At 41.3% G+C, this 20,583-nt stretch overlaps 1 protein-coding gene across 1 annotated transcript in view; it reads right to left on the bottom strand.

Moving 5' to 3' along the window:
* PRIMPOL (primase and DNA directed polymerase) overlaps nt 1-20,583 on the bottom strand; it is a 377,464-nt gene that overhangs the window by 156,974 nt on the left and 199,907 nt on the right. Inside the window, exon 8 of the mRNA XM_053703874.1 lies at nt 6,694-6,788. Coding sequence (XP_053559849.1) covers nt 6,694-6,788 — 95 coding nt within the window. The remainder of the gene's footprint in view (nt 1-6,693; nt 6,789-20,583) is intronic.

The following is a 20,583-nucleotide window of genomic DNA, read 5'->3' as shown; positions in this document are numbered from 1 at the left end:
TAGTGGAATGAGCCGTTATCCTCTCAAGAGGACGATGTCCCGCTGTCTCGTAAGGTAAGCGGATGGCACGGCCTAACCAAAAAGATAGGGAAGTCGAAGTAGCCCTCTGCCCCTTACGCTTCCCCGAATAGACAACAAACAAAGAGGAAGATTGTCTAAACTCCTTAGTAGACTGAACATAGAACTTCAAGAAGCGAACCACATCCAAAGTGTGAAGTAAGTGTTTCTTCGATGAAGAAGGATTAGGATACAAGGAAGGAACCCCAATCTCCTGATTGATGTTGCAATCTGACACAACCTTAGGAAGAAAACCTAATTTAGTACGTAAAACTGCCTTATCTGCATTGCAAAGCAGAGATCTCAGAAACTCTGCGCGCAGAGGCAATCGTCAATACAAATAGAACATTCCAAGATAACAATTTAATGTCAGCGGAATGCAGAGGCTCAAACGGAACCTGTTGCAAAACCCGAAGAACAAGATTTAGGCTCCAAAGAGGAGCCCCAGATCTAAACACGGGTCTGATTCTAATCAGAGCCTTAACAAAGGACTGCACGTCTGGAAGTTCAGCCAGTCTCTTGTGCAATAAAACCAACAGGGCCGAAATCTGTCCCCTCAGGGAACTAGCAGAAAGGCCCTTCTCCAGCCCATCCTAGAGAAAAGATAAGATCCTGGCAACCTTAACTCTGTGCCAGGAAAACCACGCTCTTCACACCAGAATAAGTAGGTCCTCCACACCTTGTGGTAGATACGCAGAGTAACTGGTTTACGAGCTTGAATAAGAGTATCAATGACACTCTCAGAGAAACCTCTCTTGGCTAAGACTAAGCGTTCAATCTCCACGCTGTCAGCCTCAGAGAATCTAGATATTGATGAAAAAATGGACCTTGTATCAGCAGGTCTCTGTGACAAGTTAACTTCCACGGAGGAGAAGAGGACATCCCCACTAGATCCGCAAACCACGTCCTTCGCGGCCACGATGGAGTAATCAGGATTACTGATACCCGCTCCTGCTTGATGCGGCCACCATTCGAGGAAGAAGCGGTAATGGAGGAAAAAGATATATGAGTTTGAACCTCCAGGGCACTGCTAACGCATCTATTAGATCCACTTGGGGATCCCTCAACCTTGACCCGTACCTGGGTAGCTTGGTATTGAGACGGGACGCCATGAGATCTATCACTGGCGTCCCCCAATGGCTGCATATCTCTGCAAACAACTCGGGAGGGACACACCATTCTCCTAGATGGAAGGATTGCCTGCTAAGGAAATCCGTCTCCCAGTTGTCCACACTAGGAAATTGGATCTCTGACAGCGAACAGCTGTGGGCCTCCGCCTACTCCAGAATCTGAGATACTTCCGTCATCGCCAAGGAACTTCTTGTTCCTCCCTGATGGTTGATGTAAGCCAACAAAGTTATATTGTCTGATTGGAATCTGATAAACTGGGACGAACCTAGAAGTGGCCAAGCCTTTAAGGCCTTGAAGATTGTCAGTAGTTCCAAAATATTGATCGGGAGGGAGGATGACTCCTGAGTCCACAACCCCTGTGCCTTCCTGGCACCCCAAACAGCTCCCCATCCGGATAGGCTTGCGTCCTTAGTCACAATCTCCCAGGATGGTCTTAAGAAGCATGTCCCTCGGGACAGATGATCTGGACAGAGCCACCAAGAGAGTGATTCTTTCGACCGACTGTCTAATACAATCTTTCTAAGACAGATCTGAATGATCGCCATTCCACTGCCTCCGCATGCACAGTTGTAAAGGTCTGAGACCGAACCTGGCAAAAGGAATGTCGTCCATGCAGGACACCATGAGACCAATCACCTCCATACACTGATGCACAGAGGGACTCAAGGAGGTCCGGAGGGCAAGACATGCCGAAGTTATCTTGCAACATCTCTGGTCTGTTAGAAATATCTTCATGGATATGGAGTCTATTATAGTACCCAGGAATTCCACCCTGGTACTTGGGATGAGAGAACTCTTTTCCAAGTTTATCTTCCATCCATGTGATCGAAGAGGACTGAGAAGGAACTCTAAGAGTTCTTCCGCAAGATGAAAGGATGGTGCTTGCACCAGAATATCATCCAAGCATGGGGCTACTGCAATACCCTGAGTTCTGGCAACGGCTAGAAGAGCCCCCAGAACCTTTGTAAAGATTCTTGGAGCAGTAGCTAGGCTAAACAGAAGGGCAATGAACTGGAAGTGCTGGTCCGGGAATGCAAACATCAGGAACTGAAAGTGTTCCCTGTGGATTGGAACATGAAGTTAAGCGTCCTTCAGATCTATAGTGGTCATAAACTGGCCTTCCTAAATTAAAGGAAGGCTGGACCTTATCATCTCCATCTTGAAGGAAGGAACACTGAGAAATTTGTTTAAGCACTTTAGGTCCAGAATTGGGTTAAAGTTCCCTCCTTCTTTGGGACCACGAAAAGTTTGAATAAAACCCAAAACCTCTTTCTTCGATAGGCAAGAACTCTTAAGGAGGATAGATCCCGAACGCACCCTAGAAAGGCATCCCTCTTTTCTGGTCTGGTAGACAGATGCGATAGAAGGAATCTACATTTTGGCGAATGAGATTTGAAGCCTATCTTGTATCCCTGAGATACCACCTCCGGGACCCACGGATCCTATACATCCTTGATCCAGGCCTCTGAAAAAAGAGACAGTCTGCCCCCTACACGATTTGATCCTGGATTGGGGGCCGCCCCTTCATGCCGATTTGTTTTCGGTGGGCTTCTTATTCTGCTTGGATTTATTCCAGGACTGAGTCGGCTTCCAAGTACTCTTGGGTTGCTCGGGCTTGGAGGAGGATTGGTGTAGTTGGGATTTGTCAGAAAGAACGGAATGAAAAATAGAAGATTGTCGTCTCTTAGACTTGTTCTTCTTATCTTGCAGTAGGAAGGCACGCTTGCCTCCGGTAACCGTAGAAATAAAGGAGTCCGGGCCTGGACCAAATAAAATCTTTCCCTTGAAGGGAAGAGAAAGGTGTCTGGACTTAGAAGTCATATCTGCAGACCAAAACTTCAACCAAAGCGCCCGGTGGGCTAGGACTGCAAAGCCAGAGGCCTTTGCATTTAGGCGAATAATTTGCATGTTCGCATCACAGATAAAAGAATTAGCAATTCTCAGAGCTATAATTCTGTCTTGAATATCCTCGAGGGGAGATTCCACCTCAATGAGTTCCGACAAAGTCCCTCCAGTAGGTAGCCGCTCCTGCAACCGCAGCCACCGGTTGAAACAAAAATCCTGTATGTTAAAACATCTTTTTCAGAAAGGTTTCCATTTTTTTTATCCATCAGCTCTCTGAACGAAGAACTATCCTCAAGAGGTATAGTAGTACGTTTAGCAAGCGTAGATAGCACCATCCACCTTAGGAATGGAGCCCCACAAATCCAGTTGAGAGTCCGGTACCAGGAACAACTTTTTAAAAGTAGACGAGGGGGAAAAGGAAGAACCAATTCTTTCCCATTCGTTCTTAATAATGTTCGCATTCTTAACCGGCACAGGAAAAGTCAAAGGAACTTTCCTATCTTCGTAAACTCTGTCTAATTTAGGTATCATAGGTTCTTTAGGCAGCGCCGCCTCTGAAACCTCTAAAGTAGACAGAACTTCCTTTAATAAAAAACGCAAGTGCTCAATTTTAAGGACGGTTCCTCCGCAGCAGGAGGCTTGGACGCTAAGGACTCCGACCCAGAAAGTTTACCCTCTGAAGCCACAGAGGCTAACTCATCATCGGATAACTGGGACATAATAGCTAAATCCGATAAATAATTAGATGACTCCGTGTCAGGAGAGCTATGTTTAACCTTTCTCTTGCGTTTGTTAGAGTGAGGTAATGCACTCAGGGCCGCTGACAACGCCGTTTGTAATTGCACGGTAAAGTCCGCAGGAAGAAGGCCCCCTCCAGAAAAAGGATTAGATGTGCTACGGGGAACTGCATGGAGTGTATAATGTAGCAAGGGTAGCAATCTCACGGGACGCCGAGTCCTGAGAGGTAGACGACTCAGAGGGACTAAGAGCCTTAGTAGGCTTGTCTCCCTTCTTAGACTTTATAATGGAGTTAAGGCATGTGGAACATAATTGAGTGGGCAGGAAAACCACGGCCTCCTCACAATATAAACAGGTATGATTTAGTACAGAAGGAGTACCTTCTAACATGTCAAAGTCCTTCATAGCTCAGGTTATACCCACAGAAGGACACAAATAAAAATGTTTTTTATTATAGAAAACTGCACCTTTATACTCAAATGGCTGGGGCACTCATCACCTCCTAGACCCAGACAGTTAACAGAGAAAACGCTCTCCTCAGGTTCAAGTCTCAGCCGGAATGGAGGAAATGAACACAGACCACACCCGGTCACATGGAGTGCAAGACAGTACTTCCCCTGTTATTACAAGTACAGCAAGTAATAGGAGCTGTGCAACACTTTCAAAAATGAAAGTGAAACTTAAAAGTGAAACCTGTTTGTTCCAGCCAAAAACACAGTCTATCTGTCCAGGAAAAAATCACACAAAGCAGCATGTAAATAATTAATAAACTGATTAATTAACCCCAACTGTTCAATAAACCCCCTTCAGAGGATATTAACCCTGGATCCTATCAAGTTATAAAGAAGCCACAATGTGACCCTGTTATAGTGTTTTATGTGCAAACATTGAAACAATCTTACCTCCAGGATCCATGCTGTGGAACAGAACACAGCCTCTCAAGTGTGACAATCTTACAGCAGCGCTCCTGACATGGACTTGAGTGAGAGAAAGCAGGCAGTGAAACTCGTCAACACTGATTGCTTAGGAGCTCTTAGCAGTAGTCTGGATGGTTTCGCAGAAAAACTTTCCCTGCATCTACAGACTCTAAGTTTCATCAATACTCTCACTGAGAGGTTGACATGACTACTTAAAACTCCAGTCCTATCTCTAAGGGCAGATACCCTTTTTCAGGACTCTCCGAATCTTCTGACACTTCTCTGTCACCTCCTAACGTGACGAAAGGCAAAGAATGATGACTGGGGTAATGAGGAAGTGGGAGGGATATTTAAGCATTTGGCTGGGGTGTCTTTGCCTCCTCCTAGTGGCCAGGTGTTGTATTTCCCAACAGTAAGGAATGAAGCCGTGGACTCTCCCTATTTTAGGAAGGAAAGATTAATATTACTTTCTCTTTAATCCCACTGTTCCTCTGCAAATCTATGAAGACATAATTAACCCCTTACTAAGTTTCAAGTAGCACAAAGAATATAAAATTGTTGGATTTGGACAGATCTGCACAAGGACCAAGCTAAAAAAAATTAACTGAAACCTATAAATGTTATTGTTTTAGTTAAATAAAGCAGCTTAAATTATTATTAAAAGGACATTCAGGTCAAAATTCAAATGCACACAGACAAATTACATCTTTGAATAGAAACATATTTACAATATACATGTATTGGCCAAAATGCTTCTAATAAAAGTTATTACTGTTTTAGTGTTAGCATTATTCTTTGCATGTGCATGTGAAGCATAGCAGCATTTAAAATACTGCAGCTGTTAGGAGCGCCAGTGAGGCTTGTATCATGTCAGCAATTAACAAATTGAATCATTAACATATGACATAAGCGCCTTAGGCTCTCTGAGCAAGTGCTGTGTTTAAAATGCAGGAACACTGAGCATACTTAAATACACTTTTGAAACAGCTATAGCTTTAACTAGAAGCATTTTTGCTAATATATGCATATTGCAAAAATGCTTCTATTCAAACCGAAATGCTCCCATGTGCATTCCAATTTTGACTGGAAGTCCCCTTAATGGAATGATTATTTTTCTTTAGTTAAATAAAACTATTTAAATTATTATTAAGTTGATTATCTTTCTTTTTCCATTAAAATACAGCTGAAAAGTTGATCAAATATGAATGATTAACCTATTATAGTGGAGATAGTCATCCTTCCAATAATTACATAATTATCTATGTTTAATATTTCAACGGTATATAACTAAATCGGTCATTATTTAAATATTCTTACTGACTAGTGATTTAAATCGTAAGTCTGCATTCATATTATGTCAGCAACTAAAGGACCATTAACTACAGTAGAATTGCATCATCAAGTGCATATTAAAAAGACAATGCAATAACACTTAATTTCAAATGAGCAAACATTTTAAAACTTCCTACTATTTCCCTGACCCCTGTATCATGTGATAGCAATTTGCCAATCACCGACTTGTATGTCTACACTGTGATCTCTTGCACATACTCAGTAGGAGCTGGTCCCTCAAAAAGTGTGCATAATTTGATAATTGTATTGTAAAGTTTTTTTTTTCTTTTTAAATTGGTGTAGTTAATTTGAGCCAGATTTAAATGTGAAATCATAATGTAGGCTGCATATAGTTACATTTTCTCCATTATACCATGACTTTTGAGCAAATACTACTACATTTGCAAGGTAGAAGCACAAATAAACCAGGAAAACAATAAAGTAGTTGTGAAATATACTTATTTAATACTAGAATAAAACATTTGAGATGACGGGCTAAAAACTACACAAAAAAGTACAGAAAAAAAGAAGAAACTTGTTAACTGATGCCGTCTCCAAAAATGTACTTGGTATAAATCCTTTTACAACTAATGTTTCTTTTAGAAACAATGATACAGATGGAACAGGGATGCAATAGACATAGTTTAACAAAAGGTTTAACAAACATATATACCTGGCACATTTTTACTTTCGTGGTCAAGACAAGCAGACCTGTTTTTGTCATTTTCTGGGCTTACACAAATAAGAATTTTCATAGTATCTGAAAATCTGAAGAAAAATATATTTAAAAAAACAAAAAGAATTTCGTAAGTTGTAAATATATAGGCAAAATACCAAATACCATTGTATCTTGGTTATGTAAGGAGAAACAGCACACTTTAACCCTTTCACTACCGGGAATTTCAGAGAACATCTAGCCCAAAATACAGGATACTTTTTAGCATTTTTGCTATCACTCCATTTAAACAGAAAAGAGCCTCTTTTTTTTTATTATTTACCGGTCAAAACTCTCTATTTTATTTTATTTTTAAATAGACAACCCAAGGAATTGATCTAGGCCCATTTTGGTATATTTCATGCCACCGTTACACTGCTAAATCCGACTATAAAAGAAATTGTTAACCTTTTCACAAACTTTGGGTTTCTCGCTGAAATTATTTACATACCGCTTTTGCAATCATGACACAAATTATTGTAAAAGCTTCTATGTGATCCCCCTTTGTTAAGAAATAGCAGACATACATGGTTTTTGGTAATTAGAAGGCTGGTAATTGCATCTGCACTGAATCAGATAGCTTGTAATGTAATTTTTTGCTTTAGTGTGGAGATCACCTCCCAAACAGCTCTCTTCCCTCCCTCACCCCCAACTGGTCACCACTATCATAGGCCTGTCAATATGCAGTTTAGGTTTTTTATTTTATATATATATATATATATATATATATATATATATATATATGTGTGTGTGTTTTTTTTCTGCAGTGTAGTGATCATCCTCAACCCTCCCACCTCTCTGAACCCCCCAAATAGCTCTCTAATCCCCTCCCACTAATGATGCCATATTTAGTACTGGCAGCAGTCTACTAGTACCTATAAAATACATATTTTTATTTATTTTTCTGTAGTTTAGTGGTTGCCCCACCTATGGTGGTAGTTAGCTAGGGAACCCTACCTTTTGTTTGTAGTGTATCTCCCTATCCCTCCCTCCCTTTCCCTTCATTTTGTTTTCCAGTACATGGCCCATCTCATTCCCTCCGTCGCTGCTGGACAGACCACCCGCATCCTACACCTCCTGTTGGCACCATAGATGATCATTACAGATGGCGACAAACACAGTGTTACCGTCTGCAACAATCAGGCATCTGCCTTCATATGGAATTGGAGCAGCTCTCGGCTGTAACTTTACAGCCGAGACTGTTGAAGCTTCCTGCAGCTCAGACGTATATATACGTCATGTGGTACGATAAGAAAAGTACCACATGACGTATATATATATAAAAATATATATATATAGGAAAACTTTCCTGAAGTATATCAGTCTGATCCCTCCTAGTAAGGTCAGTCCAGCCCCGAAATACCAGGCAATTCTCCTCTGAATAAGGAACATGACAACCCCAGAGATCGTTTCGGCCTCCTATGGGCCTCATCAGTGAAGTGCAGCCACATTCCTCTAACCACACTGGGCAAGGAGTCCATGTCTGGTTTCCCCCATCACCCATAGGGAGACTTCCTTGCTTGGCGGGATCAGACTGATATATTTCAGGAAAGTTTTCCTCTGTGAAAAGCACACTGGTCTAAAAGAGGTTCTTCATATACTAATTAATATGAACCTGGGGAGGTCTCCCTATGGGTGATGGGGGAAACCAGACGTGGACTCCTTGCCCAGTGTGCTTAGAGGTATGTGGCTGCACCTCACTGACAAGGCCCAAAGGAGGCTGAAATGATCATCTGGGGTTGTCATGTTCCTTGTTCAGAGGAGAATTGCCTGGTATTTCGGGGCTGGACTGACCTTGGTTGGAGGGATCAGACTGATATACTTCAGGAACGTTTTCCTCTGTGAAATGCACACTGGTCTAAAAGAGGCTGCTCCTGGGTGGTAAATCGCCATAGAACTAGCTGATGAGCTGTTGTTAGTTACTGGTAAAGCACTTCTCTCTTAGTATGCACATTAATATGACCTTGGGGAGGTCTCCCTATGGTTGATGGGGGAACCAGACATGGACTCCTTGACCAGTGTGCTTAAAGATATGTGGCTGCACCTCACTGACGAGGCCCATAGGAGGCCAAAACCATCGTTTCGGGTTGTCATGTTCCTTATTCAAAGGAGCATTGTCTGGTATTTCGGGCTGGACTGACCATGCTTGGCGGGATCAGACTGATATACTTCAGGAAAGTTTTCCTCTGTGAAAAGCACACTGGTCTAAAAGAGGCTGCTCCTGGGTAGTAAATTGCCATAGAACTAGCTGATGGGCTGTTGTTCGTTCCTGGTAGAGTGCTTCTCTCTTCGTATGCAAATTAATATGACCCTGGGGAGGTCTCCCTATGGGTGATGGGGGAAACCAGATGTGGACTCCTTGCCCAGTGTGCTTAGAGGTATGTGGCTGCACCTCCAAGACAAGGCCCATAGGAGGCCGAAACCATCATCTGGGGTTGTCATGTTCCTTGTATAGAGGAGAATTGCCTGGTATTTTGGGGCTGGACTGACCTTGCTTGGCGGAATCAGACTGATATACTTCAGGAAAGTTTTCCTCTGTGAAAAGCACACTGGTCTAAAAGAGGCTGCTCCTGGGTGGTAAATCACCATAGATCTAGCTGATGAGCTGTTGTTCGTTACTGGTAGAGCGCTTCTCTCTACGTATGCGAATATATATATATATATATATATATATGTCCATTTGGGTTAAGAGGAAACTATATTGTGCACATTTTAACAGTGTTTTATATGATTAACTAAAATTTATTTTACAGTTTTATAACTTTAACTAAAAATTTTCCAAAAATGGCTTCACAATGTATTAATGTTCATGTTATTTAAACATTCCTTTTTTTTTACTATGGTGATAGTCCATGATTCATCACGTCGGAAATTCCCCTACTGACCACTAAATGGAGGCAAAAGACTCACAAACACACCAAAAGCTTTAAATCCCTCACACTTCTCATGATCCTCAGTCATACATATACCCAAGTACATGAGGAAAAAAATAGAAAAGCAGGAAAGGGAAAGCAATACAAAAGTGCAAAAAGAAGCACTGCCGCCACCTGAACAACAAGTAAAAGGAGAGGACTTGTGGACTCTCACCATTATGAATTTATCAGGTAAGCATAAATTTGTTGTTCTTTCATCAGATGGTGAGAGTCCGTAAGCCATCATATGTAGGAATCAATACCAAAGCAATGAAGTCCACAAAACCACTGTGAAATGTGGGTAGGGGGTGTGCGAAAAGTGAAGGTAGGACATAACTAATCAGGCATTATGGCCTGCAGAACATTCTTACCAAAAGCAGCCTCAGTAGAAGCATACACATCAAAGTGAAAACATTTTAAAATAGTGTGTAAAGACAACCATGTAGCTGCTTTACAAATCCAATCAATAGAAGCCTCATTATGAAAGGCCCAAGAATTGCAAATGCTCTAGTGGAATTATCAGTAATGCGCATGAACAAAAAGAAAAGAAGAAAGTGTGAAATCTTGTGTGGCTTCCACATAACATTTGAGAGCTCTCACAACATCTAAATTGTGGAGAAGATGCTCCTTAGAATTCTTAGAAGCTGGACAAAAAGGAACCACAATTTCCTAATTGATAGTATCTGTAGATATTACCTAAGAAAGAAAATTTTTAAAAAAGCAGCCTAATCCTGATGAAAAATCAGCAAAAGGAAGTTTGCATGACATAGCTGAAAGCTCAGATACCATTCTAGCCGAAGAAATAGGTAGAAGAAAAAGGAGGAGTTTTAATAAACCTAAAACCAAGATTACGATTCCAAGGAGGAGAAACTAGATGAATAACTGGTTTAATTTTGATCAGAGCCTGAACGAAGGACTGAAAGTCAGGAATTTTAGCAATTTTCTTATGGCACAGAGACAGAATTTGACCCTTAAGCAAACTAGCTGACAAACCTTTATATAAACTTTATGTAGGAACTCAAGAACTCTAGGAATTCTAAAAGAATTCTAGATATAACCTTTGTGAGAACACCACACAAAAAAAGTGTTTCCAGACCATATGGTAAAAAGGTCTGGTAACAGGTTTCATAGCCTGAATCAATAATATCAGAAAACCTCTCTGAGAAAGAATTAAAAGTGATCAAATCACCACGCTGCAAAATTCAAGTTTTGGGATCTTTATAAAGGAAAGGTCATTGAAAGAGAAGATTCTTTCTTAGAGGAAGCCTCCAAGGTGTGCAGGAGGACATCTGTACCATAACCACAAAACAAACTTTGCAAGGCTATGCTGGAGCAATCAGAATTGCTATGTTTTTTTTTTCCTGCTTGCTTCTGGCTGTCACTTAGGATAGCAACACAAAGAAAAAATATAAATCAGGCTGAATGACCTACGAATCACTAGGACATCTATTAGACTCAGACAACGGTCCCGAGACCTGACACCATACTGAGGCAGATTGTGATTCAAATGAGAAACCATTATATTTATCTCTGGCAGACCCAAACCTCTAACAATTTGGTTTAAAACTTTCTGATTCCAAAACCGCTCCCCTAGGTGAAGAGACTGGGAATGAGAAAGTCTGCCTCCCAATTGTTCACACCCGATATGTGGATAGAAGAAATCATGCAATGATGGGGGGGCACTTCCCTCATCACTAAAGAACTGCAAGTTCCTCCCTGCTGTTTTTATATAACCCACTGCTGTGACATTGTCTGACTCAAATCTCTTGCAAACATTTGTGCCTGCGGTCAGGTCAACTCTGTAGTCCCCCGAAGATTACATGGATTTCCAGAATATTTATTGGTAACCTCACCTCCTGAGGAGACCAAATTCCATGCGCTCTCAGAGACCCCCAGACTGCACCCCAACCGAACCTGCTGGCATCAGTAGAGATTACTACACACACTGGCTGAAGAAAGGAGGCTCCCTGAACCAAGGACTGGTGAGTATGCCACCAAGTCAGGGACGGTCTTGTCCTGTTATCTAACAGAATCCTCTGAGAAAGATCCTTGTGGCCCCCTTTCCATTCATATAGTATCTACAACTGGAGCACACAAATATTAATTCTGGCAAATGTAACTGCCTGGGAGGCAGCCACCATGAGACCCACAACTTCCATGCACAGAGCAACAGACGGGAGAAGACTTCGCTGCAGAAGGGCACAGGCCTCTTACAGATTGTCTGCATTGGTCTGTCAGAGGAAAATGCACAGTGAATGAATTGATTATGAACCCAAGAAAAGACAAATAGGTCTGAGGAGTTAAAATAAACTTTTATGATTCAGATAGAACATGCCGTTTTATAACACTTTCCAATTTACTTCCATTATCAAATTTTGCACAGTTTCTTTATATTCACACTTTCTGGGGAACAAGATCCTACTGAGCATGTGTACAAGCCCACAGGGTATACATATACAGGTCATTGAAAAAGTACAATATGTAATTTACGAAACATGTTTGACCTTTTTCCTGTTTGGTGATTTGTACTATGTGCACTTTTTTCTTTTTGTGCCTAATAAATTGAGTTTGCTTCTATCATAAAGTATTGTGTCCTCTGAAGATTCCGGGTGCTGCCTTTCTGATCATGTTTGATATACGTATACTAGTCTGTGATTGTCTGATGTCTGTCACATGATACAGGGGCCGGAAAAAGGGAGAAAAAATAAATCGTCTTTTTATTACGTACTTGTTAATTATGTAATTCTACAGCATTGAGTGGTCCTTTAAAGGGACAGTCAACACTAAAATTGTTATTGTTAAAAAAGATATACAATACCTCTTATCACATGCTTTTTTTAATTTGCTTTTCACAACAGGAGACTGCTAGTTCATGTGGGCCATATAGATACCATTGTGCTAATGCCCGTTGAGTTATTTAAGAGTCAACACAACACAGCACTTATTGGCTAAAATGCAAGTCAATAGATAATAAATAAAAAGTCATGATCAGGGGGCTGTCAGAAGATTCTTTGGTACTAGGTAATCCCAGAGGTAAAACATATATTATTATAACTGTGTTGGTTATGCAAAACTTGGGAATGGGTAATAAATAGATTATCTATCTTTTAAAACAATAAAAATTCAGGTGTAGACTGTCCCTTTAAGGAGCTTTTTGGAAGATTTATTTTCAAACTGTGAATGAAGCAACTGAATTAGCATCTGAGTATGAGACACAGACAGGTGAAGAGAGGGAATCTGAACTAGTAAGGATCTACAGAAATTCATTGAGCTTGATCTAAAGACAACATAGCTCTGAGGACTTTTGTAAACACTATCGGATCTGTAGCCAGACCAAAAGGGAAGACCATAAACTGATTATGCTTGACTAAAAAGACAAATTGCAGGAACTTGACATGATCCTTGTGAATAGGGATATGCTAATAAGCATCTTTTAAGTCTACAGTAGACATAAAAATACCCTCATGCACTAAAAGTAGTAAAGTGTTAATTGACTATATCTCTAAAGTAGAAACTTTCAAGAATTTGTTCAATATTTTGGTTTCCAAAACAGGCCAAAAAGTACAGTCTTTGTTTGGTACTATAAAAAGTTTTGAATAAAACCCCTAGTTAAATACTGAAGTTGGAACTGGAACAATCATTCCCATTAATTCCAGATCTCTCACACAAGCCTAGAAAGCTTGAGTCTTTAAAGGATCTTACATTCAGAAGGCAAATCTGGACTGATCTATTTGAGAATCAGAATCACCAGAAAATGTATCTGAAGAAAGATTTACAGACCAAAATTATGCACTGATTTGGAGGCATAGCCGTCCTAACTGCAGAATTTGTAAAGCGTAGAAAAACCTTGAATCCTGTAGTAGAACTCACTTGTACAATGGAAATAAAGTGATCAGTGGATCTAGCTTCTAAAGGATCTAAATATATAATAGTGGTTATTTCATCATCACGTTTACTGTACAAAATTGAACAAATACAACAGTAAATAAATTAGATTACATTAAATTACAATACTGGGACCCCCTTCAGTTAATATATTAAAATAAAATTATTTTTTTATTTATATATTTATTTATATATTTATTTTTTATACATATATATATATAATTTCATATTAGCCGTGAGACATACAGTAGCCAGCTTGCCAAGCCTACACATAATCAAAAAGCATTTTTAAAAAATAAAGCAGTAGATCTCCCTTCTAATGGGCTAAAAGGGACAGATTAAGACTGTTACATTGGGACACAAGAAAATAAACTGTACTAGCAGTAATAAAGATAATAATCTTAACTAACACAGTTACAATGCTGACACAGACAACAGACAAAGTGGATTCTATTGAATGCACAGGTACTGAAAGCAAAAAACTAACTATAATCACTGCAAAATAGTAAACAAGTTTTAATAAGATGTGCAAAGAATGTACCCCCTCCTGGAGAACACTGAAACTAGCGCAAAGAAAGACATGCTGTCAGACTAAAAAGTCTTCAGTAACCGGAGGAGCAAAAAAAAAAAAAAAAAAATGCTGCTGTACTGAAAAAATGGCTACCACCTACTGAGGGGATGAAAGGACTAGCGCTGCTGAATTGAGTTTTGCTGCCATAACAGCAAATATTTCCTAAAATAAAAGTGGAATAAATTTATCGCATTGTGTATTTGTCCCCCACTGATCTGTCCAGCCAGCCAACATTCTAATCCTCTTGAGTGCAAGAAACTTTTGTAAATGTGCACAAACATAAATACATGTAAAAATTGTGCAAAAACTTTCAATCCCAATACTGTCTGTGCTTACCTGTGACCCAGAGAAAATGGCTATGATGTACAAGAACCCAGTACCTACTAACAGCCTGTGGGCTATGAAAGTGTGCATACTTACCTGACAGATACCTACTTCACTGAGCTTACCCAGCTGCCTTCAGTAGAGAGCCTATCAAATACTGTACAACAACAGCAGAGGACCAGTCCCTACGACACCTGTGGCAAGCTATAGACAACTCCCGCAGGAGAATAACATTATATAGCCTTAGTATTCCTCTATAATCCTTTCCTCTTATCTTGCTTTTCAAAGGGGAACAATGGGTTAATAAACCCAAAGAAAAACTGGAGCACCTCAATTCTTCAACCACTCCTATGGGGGCAAAGATAAAGACTGGGATATCAGAGCGGTGAGAGGGATTAAAAGCTTCTGCAATGTTGGGTATCTTTGCCTTCTACTAGTGACCATTAGTTATGGCTTGTGGACTCTCAACACCTTATGAAAGAAATATGTTACATCTCTCAAAACATGAATTGTCAAATTACAGTCTCTTTAACCAACAAGGTTATATTAATATACATTTTACATCTGTGATTACCTTGTAGCTTAGCCTCTGCAGACTGCCCCCTTATTTCAGTTATTTTGACAAACTTGCATTTTAGCCAAATAAAGCTGACGCCTAAGTAACGCCACTGTAGTGAGCACAATATTGTCTATATTGCATTCGTGAACTAGCGCTGTCTATCTGAAAAAAAATGTTAAAATGTACTGATATAGGGGGAACTTCCGGGAGGCGGCCATGATAGGTCGCACATTAACACTCTGCTCTAGACCTTCCACTATTTTCACTTAAAATAGCACTCCAGACGGCTCATTTATCTACCACATAGCATGGTTTTTAAAGCACTACAGATCCTGCTTTGAATGAGCCTATTAACCCTTTAAGGATCGTGACTTTGAGCACCCGGAGCACATTCTAGGGCTGAGGCCTTTTATTTACCCCCCGGCGAGGTCCAACGGGCCTTGTCGTTAGGCAGCACGTTGTGCTGATCTCAAAGCATCCAACCCCTAACCTGCCTGACTACAGATCTATAACGAAGATTATGGAATGGACTACAGATATTTTGAGGGACCTGGACCGCTTGCTAAAGGAACATCATTCCGCATTCGAATCTATTTTACATGATGCATTCAGCCCTAGGGATAACCATTCGCTCCATGCAGCCACGCAGAGGGAGCCTGTATTGACAGAGCGGGAGACCGCTGACACTCTTGATGGTAATCTGGCACCCTGGAGCCCGCAACCCACGCCTAAAAGAATGGTAAGGGACTTGCAAAGAACTTCTGTGACACCTAATGGAGCGGCTGATGGAGACAGAGCTGAACAGCTAGATGGTAGCATGCTGTGTTACATTACCCAGCCAGGTGCTTGTCTGACCACTATAGCGGCAAACCAACTAACATCTATATTGCAACAGAGGGCTTCCGATCAAATATTAGTGCGCTCTCCAGCAAGTGACTTTTCCGTGAACACTATGCATAAACTGCTGGAAGAAACACACTGTTCTGGAGCATTTACACTACTCACTATCACTCCAGAACAATTGTCCGCGGGCTCTCCAGTGTGTAACATTATTGGGAACAGTTTTGGCAGATGGCTGGAGGAAACACACTGCTCTGCTTTACTTAGTACCCTTATCTTTGCGGTATCGCTACAGCCGCAATGGGACCCTGGCGGTATGATTTGGGCCGCTTCCTTCTTGGCAGCAAAGGATTACTGTGGAGCGAGTAAGGGTGATTCAAAACCAGTATTGACATAAGTCTGCTAAAAGCTTAGTTGGGACATTGACTTTCTTTTTCCCTTAATGCACCGGATTACTCCTTGAAATTATTGTAGTTTGGGTTAGGGGGATCCAACGCCAGTATTAGCATACGTTTACTAAAGCTAAGCTGGGACGCTGCACTCTTCATAAATATTTTTGCTTCCAATCACCCCTTCCTACTTAGTGCTGCTACTTTTGAAGTGGGACCCTGAAGGTCTGACCTAGACCGGTCTTCGCAAGCACGATAAGAGAATATGGTGGACCGCTCTGGGATATTACATCAGCTCTTTTTTTCCTCTTAGGGACTGGGAGTAACACAGTAGGAACTCTTCATATAGGTGTTAAGCCCTATAGTCATTACACTCTATATTTTTTGCATTGTTACCATTGTAGCTCGATTATAACAATATGTATATTTGCAATGTGCTTACATTTAATCGCAGATGCTCTGTCCAATGTTTGCAGGTCCCTTATACTATTTATGATTTATTTACTGTTTAACAATATGCTTTGCAATATCGCCTTAACCCTTACTGTTTATATAAGGATGTCAAGCCTAGTAACATAGTATCATATTTTATGTATATTATCACTGCGGTCCCACTTTAGCAGTGTATATTTGTAACTATTTAAGGATTATTTGCTGAAGGATTACAGTTCCCCTGTATTGTTTGTGACTTATTTACTGCTTAACAATATATACTTGGGTATACCCTTATCTTAAGTGTTCTTCCGTTTCCCCATTCCCCAACTGCCTATAGAAAGCATATTCAGCCATCTCTGCATTTATACCCTTGAATGCCTTACAGCCTTTATGCCTTACCCATACCTCTAATGGTCCAGTATACCTTTTCTCCAACATAGGTGTGTCCGGTCCACGGCGTCATCCTTACTTGTGGGATATTCTCTTCCCCAACAGGAAATGGCAAAGAGCCCAGCAAAGCTGGTCACATGATCCCTCCTAGGCTCCGCCTACCCCAGTCATTCTCTTTGCCGTTGTACAGGCAACATCTCCACGGAGATGGCTTAGAGTTTTTTAGTGTTTAACTGTAGTTTTTATTATTCAATCAAGAGTTTGTTATTTTGAAATAGTGCTGGTATGTACTATTTACTCAGAAACAGAAAAGAGATGAAGATTTCTGTTTGTATGAGGAAAATGATTTTAGCAACCGTAACTAAAATCCATGGCTGTTCCACACAGGACTGTTGAGAGCAATTAACTTCAGTTGGGGGAACAGTGTGCAGTCTCTTGCTGCTTGAGGTATGACACATTCTAACAAGACGATGTAATGCTGGAAGCTGTCATTTTCCCTATGGGATCCGGTAAGCCATGTTTATTACGATCATAAATAAGGGCTTCACAAGGGCTTATTAAGACTGTAGACTGTTTCTGGGCTAAATCGATTCATTATTAACACATATTTAGCCTTGAGGAATCATTTTATCTGGGTATTTTGATATAATAATATCGGCAGGCACTGTATTAGACACCTTATTCCTTAGGGGCTTTCCCAAAGCTTAAGCAGAGCCTCATTTTCGCGCCGGTGTGGCGCACTTGTTTTTGAGAGGCATGGCATGCAGTCGCATGTGAGAGGAGCTCTGATACTTAGAAAAGACTTTCTGAAGGCGTCATTTGGTATCGTATTCCCCTTTGGGCTTGGTTGGGTCTCAGCAAAGCAGATACCAGGGACTGTAAAGGGGTTAAAGTTTAAAACGGCTCCGGTTCCGTTATTTTAAGGGTTAAAGCTTCCAAATTTGGTGTGCAATACTTTTAAGGCTTTAAGACACTGTGGTGAAAATTTGGTGAATTTTGAACAATTCCTTCATGTTTTTTCGCAATTGCAGTAATAAAGTGTGTTCAGTTTAAAATTTAAAGTGACAGTAACGGTTTTATTTTAAAACGTTTTTGTACTTTGTTATCAAGTTTATGCCTGTTTAACATGTCTGAACTACCAGATAGACTGTGTTCTGAATGTGGGGAAGCCAGAATTCCTATTCATTTAAATAAATGTGATTTATGTGATAATGACAATGATGCCCAAGATGATTCCTCAAGTGAGGGGAGTAAGCATGGTACTGCATCATTCCCTCCTTCGTCTACACGAGTCTTGCCCACTCAGGAGGCCCCTAGTACATCTAGCGCGCCAATACTCCTTACTATGCAACAATTAACGGCTGTAATGGATAATTCTGTCAAAAACATTTTAGCCAAAATGAACCCTTGTCAGCGTAAGCGTGGCTGCTCTGTTTTAGATACTGAAGAGCATGACGACGCTGATATTAATATCTCTGAAGGGCCCCTAACCCAGTCTGATGGGGCCAGGGAGGTTTTGTCTGAGGGAGAAATTACTGATTCAGGGAACATTTCTCAACAGGCTGAACCTGATGTGATTGCATTTAAATTTAAGTTGGAACATCTCCGCATTCTGCTTAAGGAGGTATTATCCACTCTGGATGATTGTGAAAAGTTGGTCATACCAGAGAAACTATGTAAAATGGATAGAGGTGCCGGGGCTCCCAGAAGCTTTTCCTATACCCAAGCGGGTGGCGGACATTGTTAATAAAGAATGGGAAAGGCCCGGTATTCCTTTCGTCCCTCCCCCCATATTTAAAAAATTGTTTCCTATGGTCGACCCCAGAAAGGACTTATGGCAGACAGTCCCCAAGGTCGAGGGAGCGGTTTCCACTTTAAACAAACGCACCACTATACCCATAGAGGATAGTTGTGCTTTCAAAGATCCTATGGATAAAAAATTAGAAGGTTTGCTTAAAAAGATGTTTGTTCAGCAGGGTTACCTTCTACAACCAATTTCATGCATTGTCCCTGTCGCTACAGCCGCATGTTTCTGGTTCGATGAGCTGATAAAGACGCTCGATAGTGATTCTCCTCCTTATGAGGAGATTATGGACAGAATCAATGCTCTCAAATTGGCTAATTCTTTCACCCTAGACGCCACTTTGCAATTGGCTAGGTTAGCGGCTAAGAATTCTGGGTTTGCTATTGTGGCGCGCAGAGCGCTTTGGTTGAAATCTTGGTCGGCGGATGCGTCTTCCAAGAACAAGCTACTAAACATTCCTTTCAAGGGGAAAACGCTGTTTGGCCCTGACTTGAAAGAGATTATCTCTGATATCACTGGGGGTAAGGGCCACGCCCTTCCTCAGGATCGGCCTTTCAAGGCAAAAAATAGACCTAATTTTCGTCCCTTTCGTAAAAACGGACCAGCCCAAAGTGCTACGTCCTCTAAGCAAGAGGGTAATACTTCTCAAGCCAAGCCAGCTTGGAGACCAATGCAAGGCTGGAACAAGGGAAAGCAGGCCAAGAAACCTGCCACTGCTACCAAGACAGCATGAAATGTTGGCCCCCGATCCGGGACCGGATCTGGTGGGGGGCAGACTCTCTCTTTTCGCTTAGGCTTGGGCAAGAGATGTTCTGGATCCTTGGGCGCTAGAAATAGTCTCCCAAGGTTATCTTCTGGAATTCAAGGGACTTCCCCCAAGGGGGAGGTTCCACAGGTCTCAGTTGTCTTCAGACCACATAAAAAGACAGGCGTTCTTACATTGTGTAGAAGACCTGTTAAAAATGGGAGTGATTCATCCAGTTCCATTAAGAGAACAAGGGATGGGGTTCTACTCCAATCTGTTCATAGTTCCCAAAAAAGAGGGAACGTTCAGACCAATCTTAGATCTCAAGATCTTAAACAAGTTTCTCAAGGTTCCATCGTTCAAGATGGAAACCATTCGAACTATTCTTCCTTCCATCCAGGAAGGTCAATTCATGACCACGGTGGATTTAAAGGATGCGTATCTACATATTCCTATCCACAAGGAACATCATCGGTTCCTAAGGTTCGCATTCCTGGACAAACATTACCAGTTCGTGGCGCTTCCTTTCGGATTAGCCACTGCTCCAAGGATTTTCACAAAGGTACTAGGGTCCCTTCTAGCTGTGCTACGACCAAGGGGCGTTGCGGTAGTACCTTACTTGGACGACATTCTGATTCAAGCGTCGTCCCTTCCTCAAGCAAAGGCTCACACGGACATCGTCCTGGCCTTTCTCAGATCTCACGGATGGAAAGTGAACGTGGAAAAGAGTTCTCTATCCCCGTCAACAAGGGTTCCCTTCTTGGGAACAATTATAGACTCCTTAGAAATGAGGATTTTTCTGACAGAGGTCAGAAAAACAAAACTTCTAGACTCTTGTCGGATACTTCATTCCGTTCCTCTTCCTTCCATAGCTCAGTGCATGGAAGTGATCGGGTTGATGGTAGCGGCAATGGACATAGTTCCTTTTGCGCGCATTCATCTAAGACCATTACAACTGTGCATGCTCAGTCAGTGGAATGGGGACTATACAGAC

Source organism: Bombina bombina, chromosome 2, assembly GCF_027579735.1.
Source record: "Bombina bombina isolate aBomBom1 chromosome 2, aBomBom1.pri, whole genome shotgun sequence".
NCBI lineage: Eukaryota > Metazoa > Chordata > Amphibia > Anura > Bombinatoridae > Bombina > Bombina bombina.
This window is presented reverse-complemented; position numbering and strand designations above follow the sequence as displayed.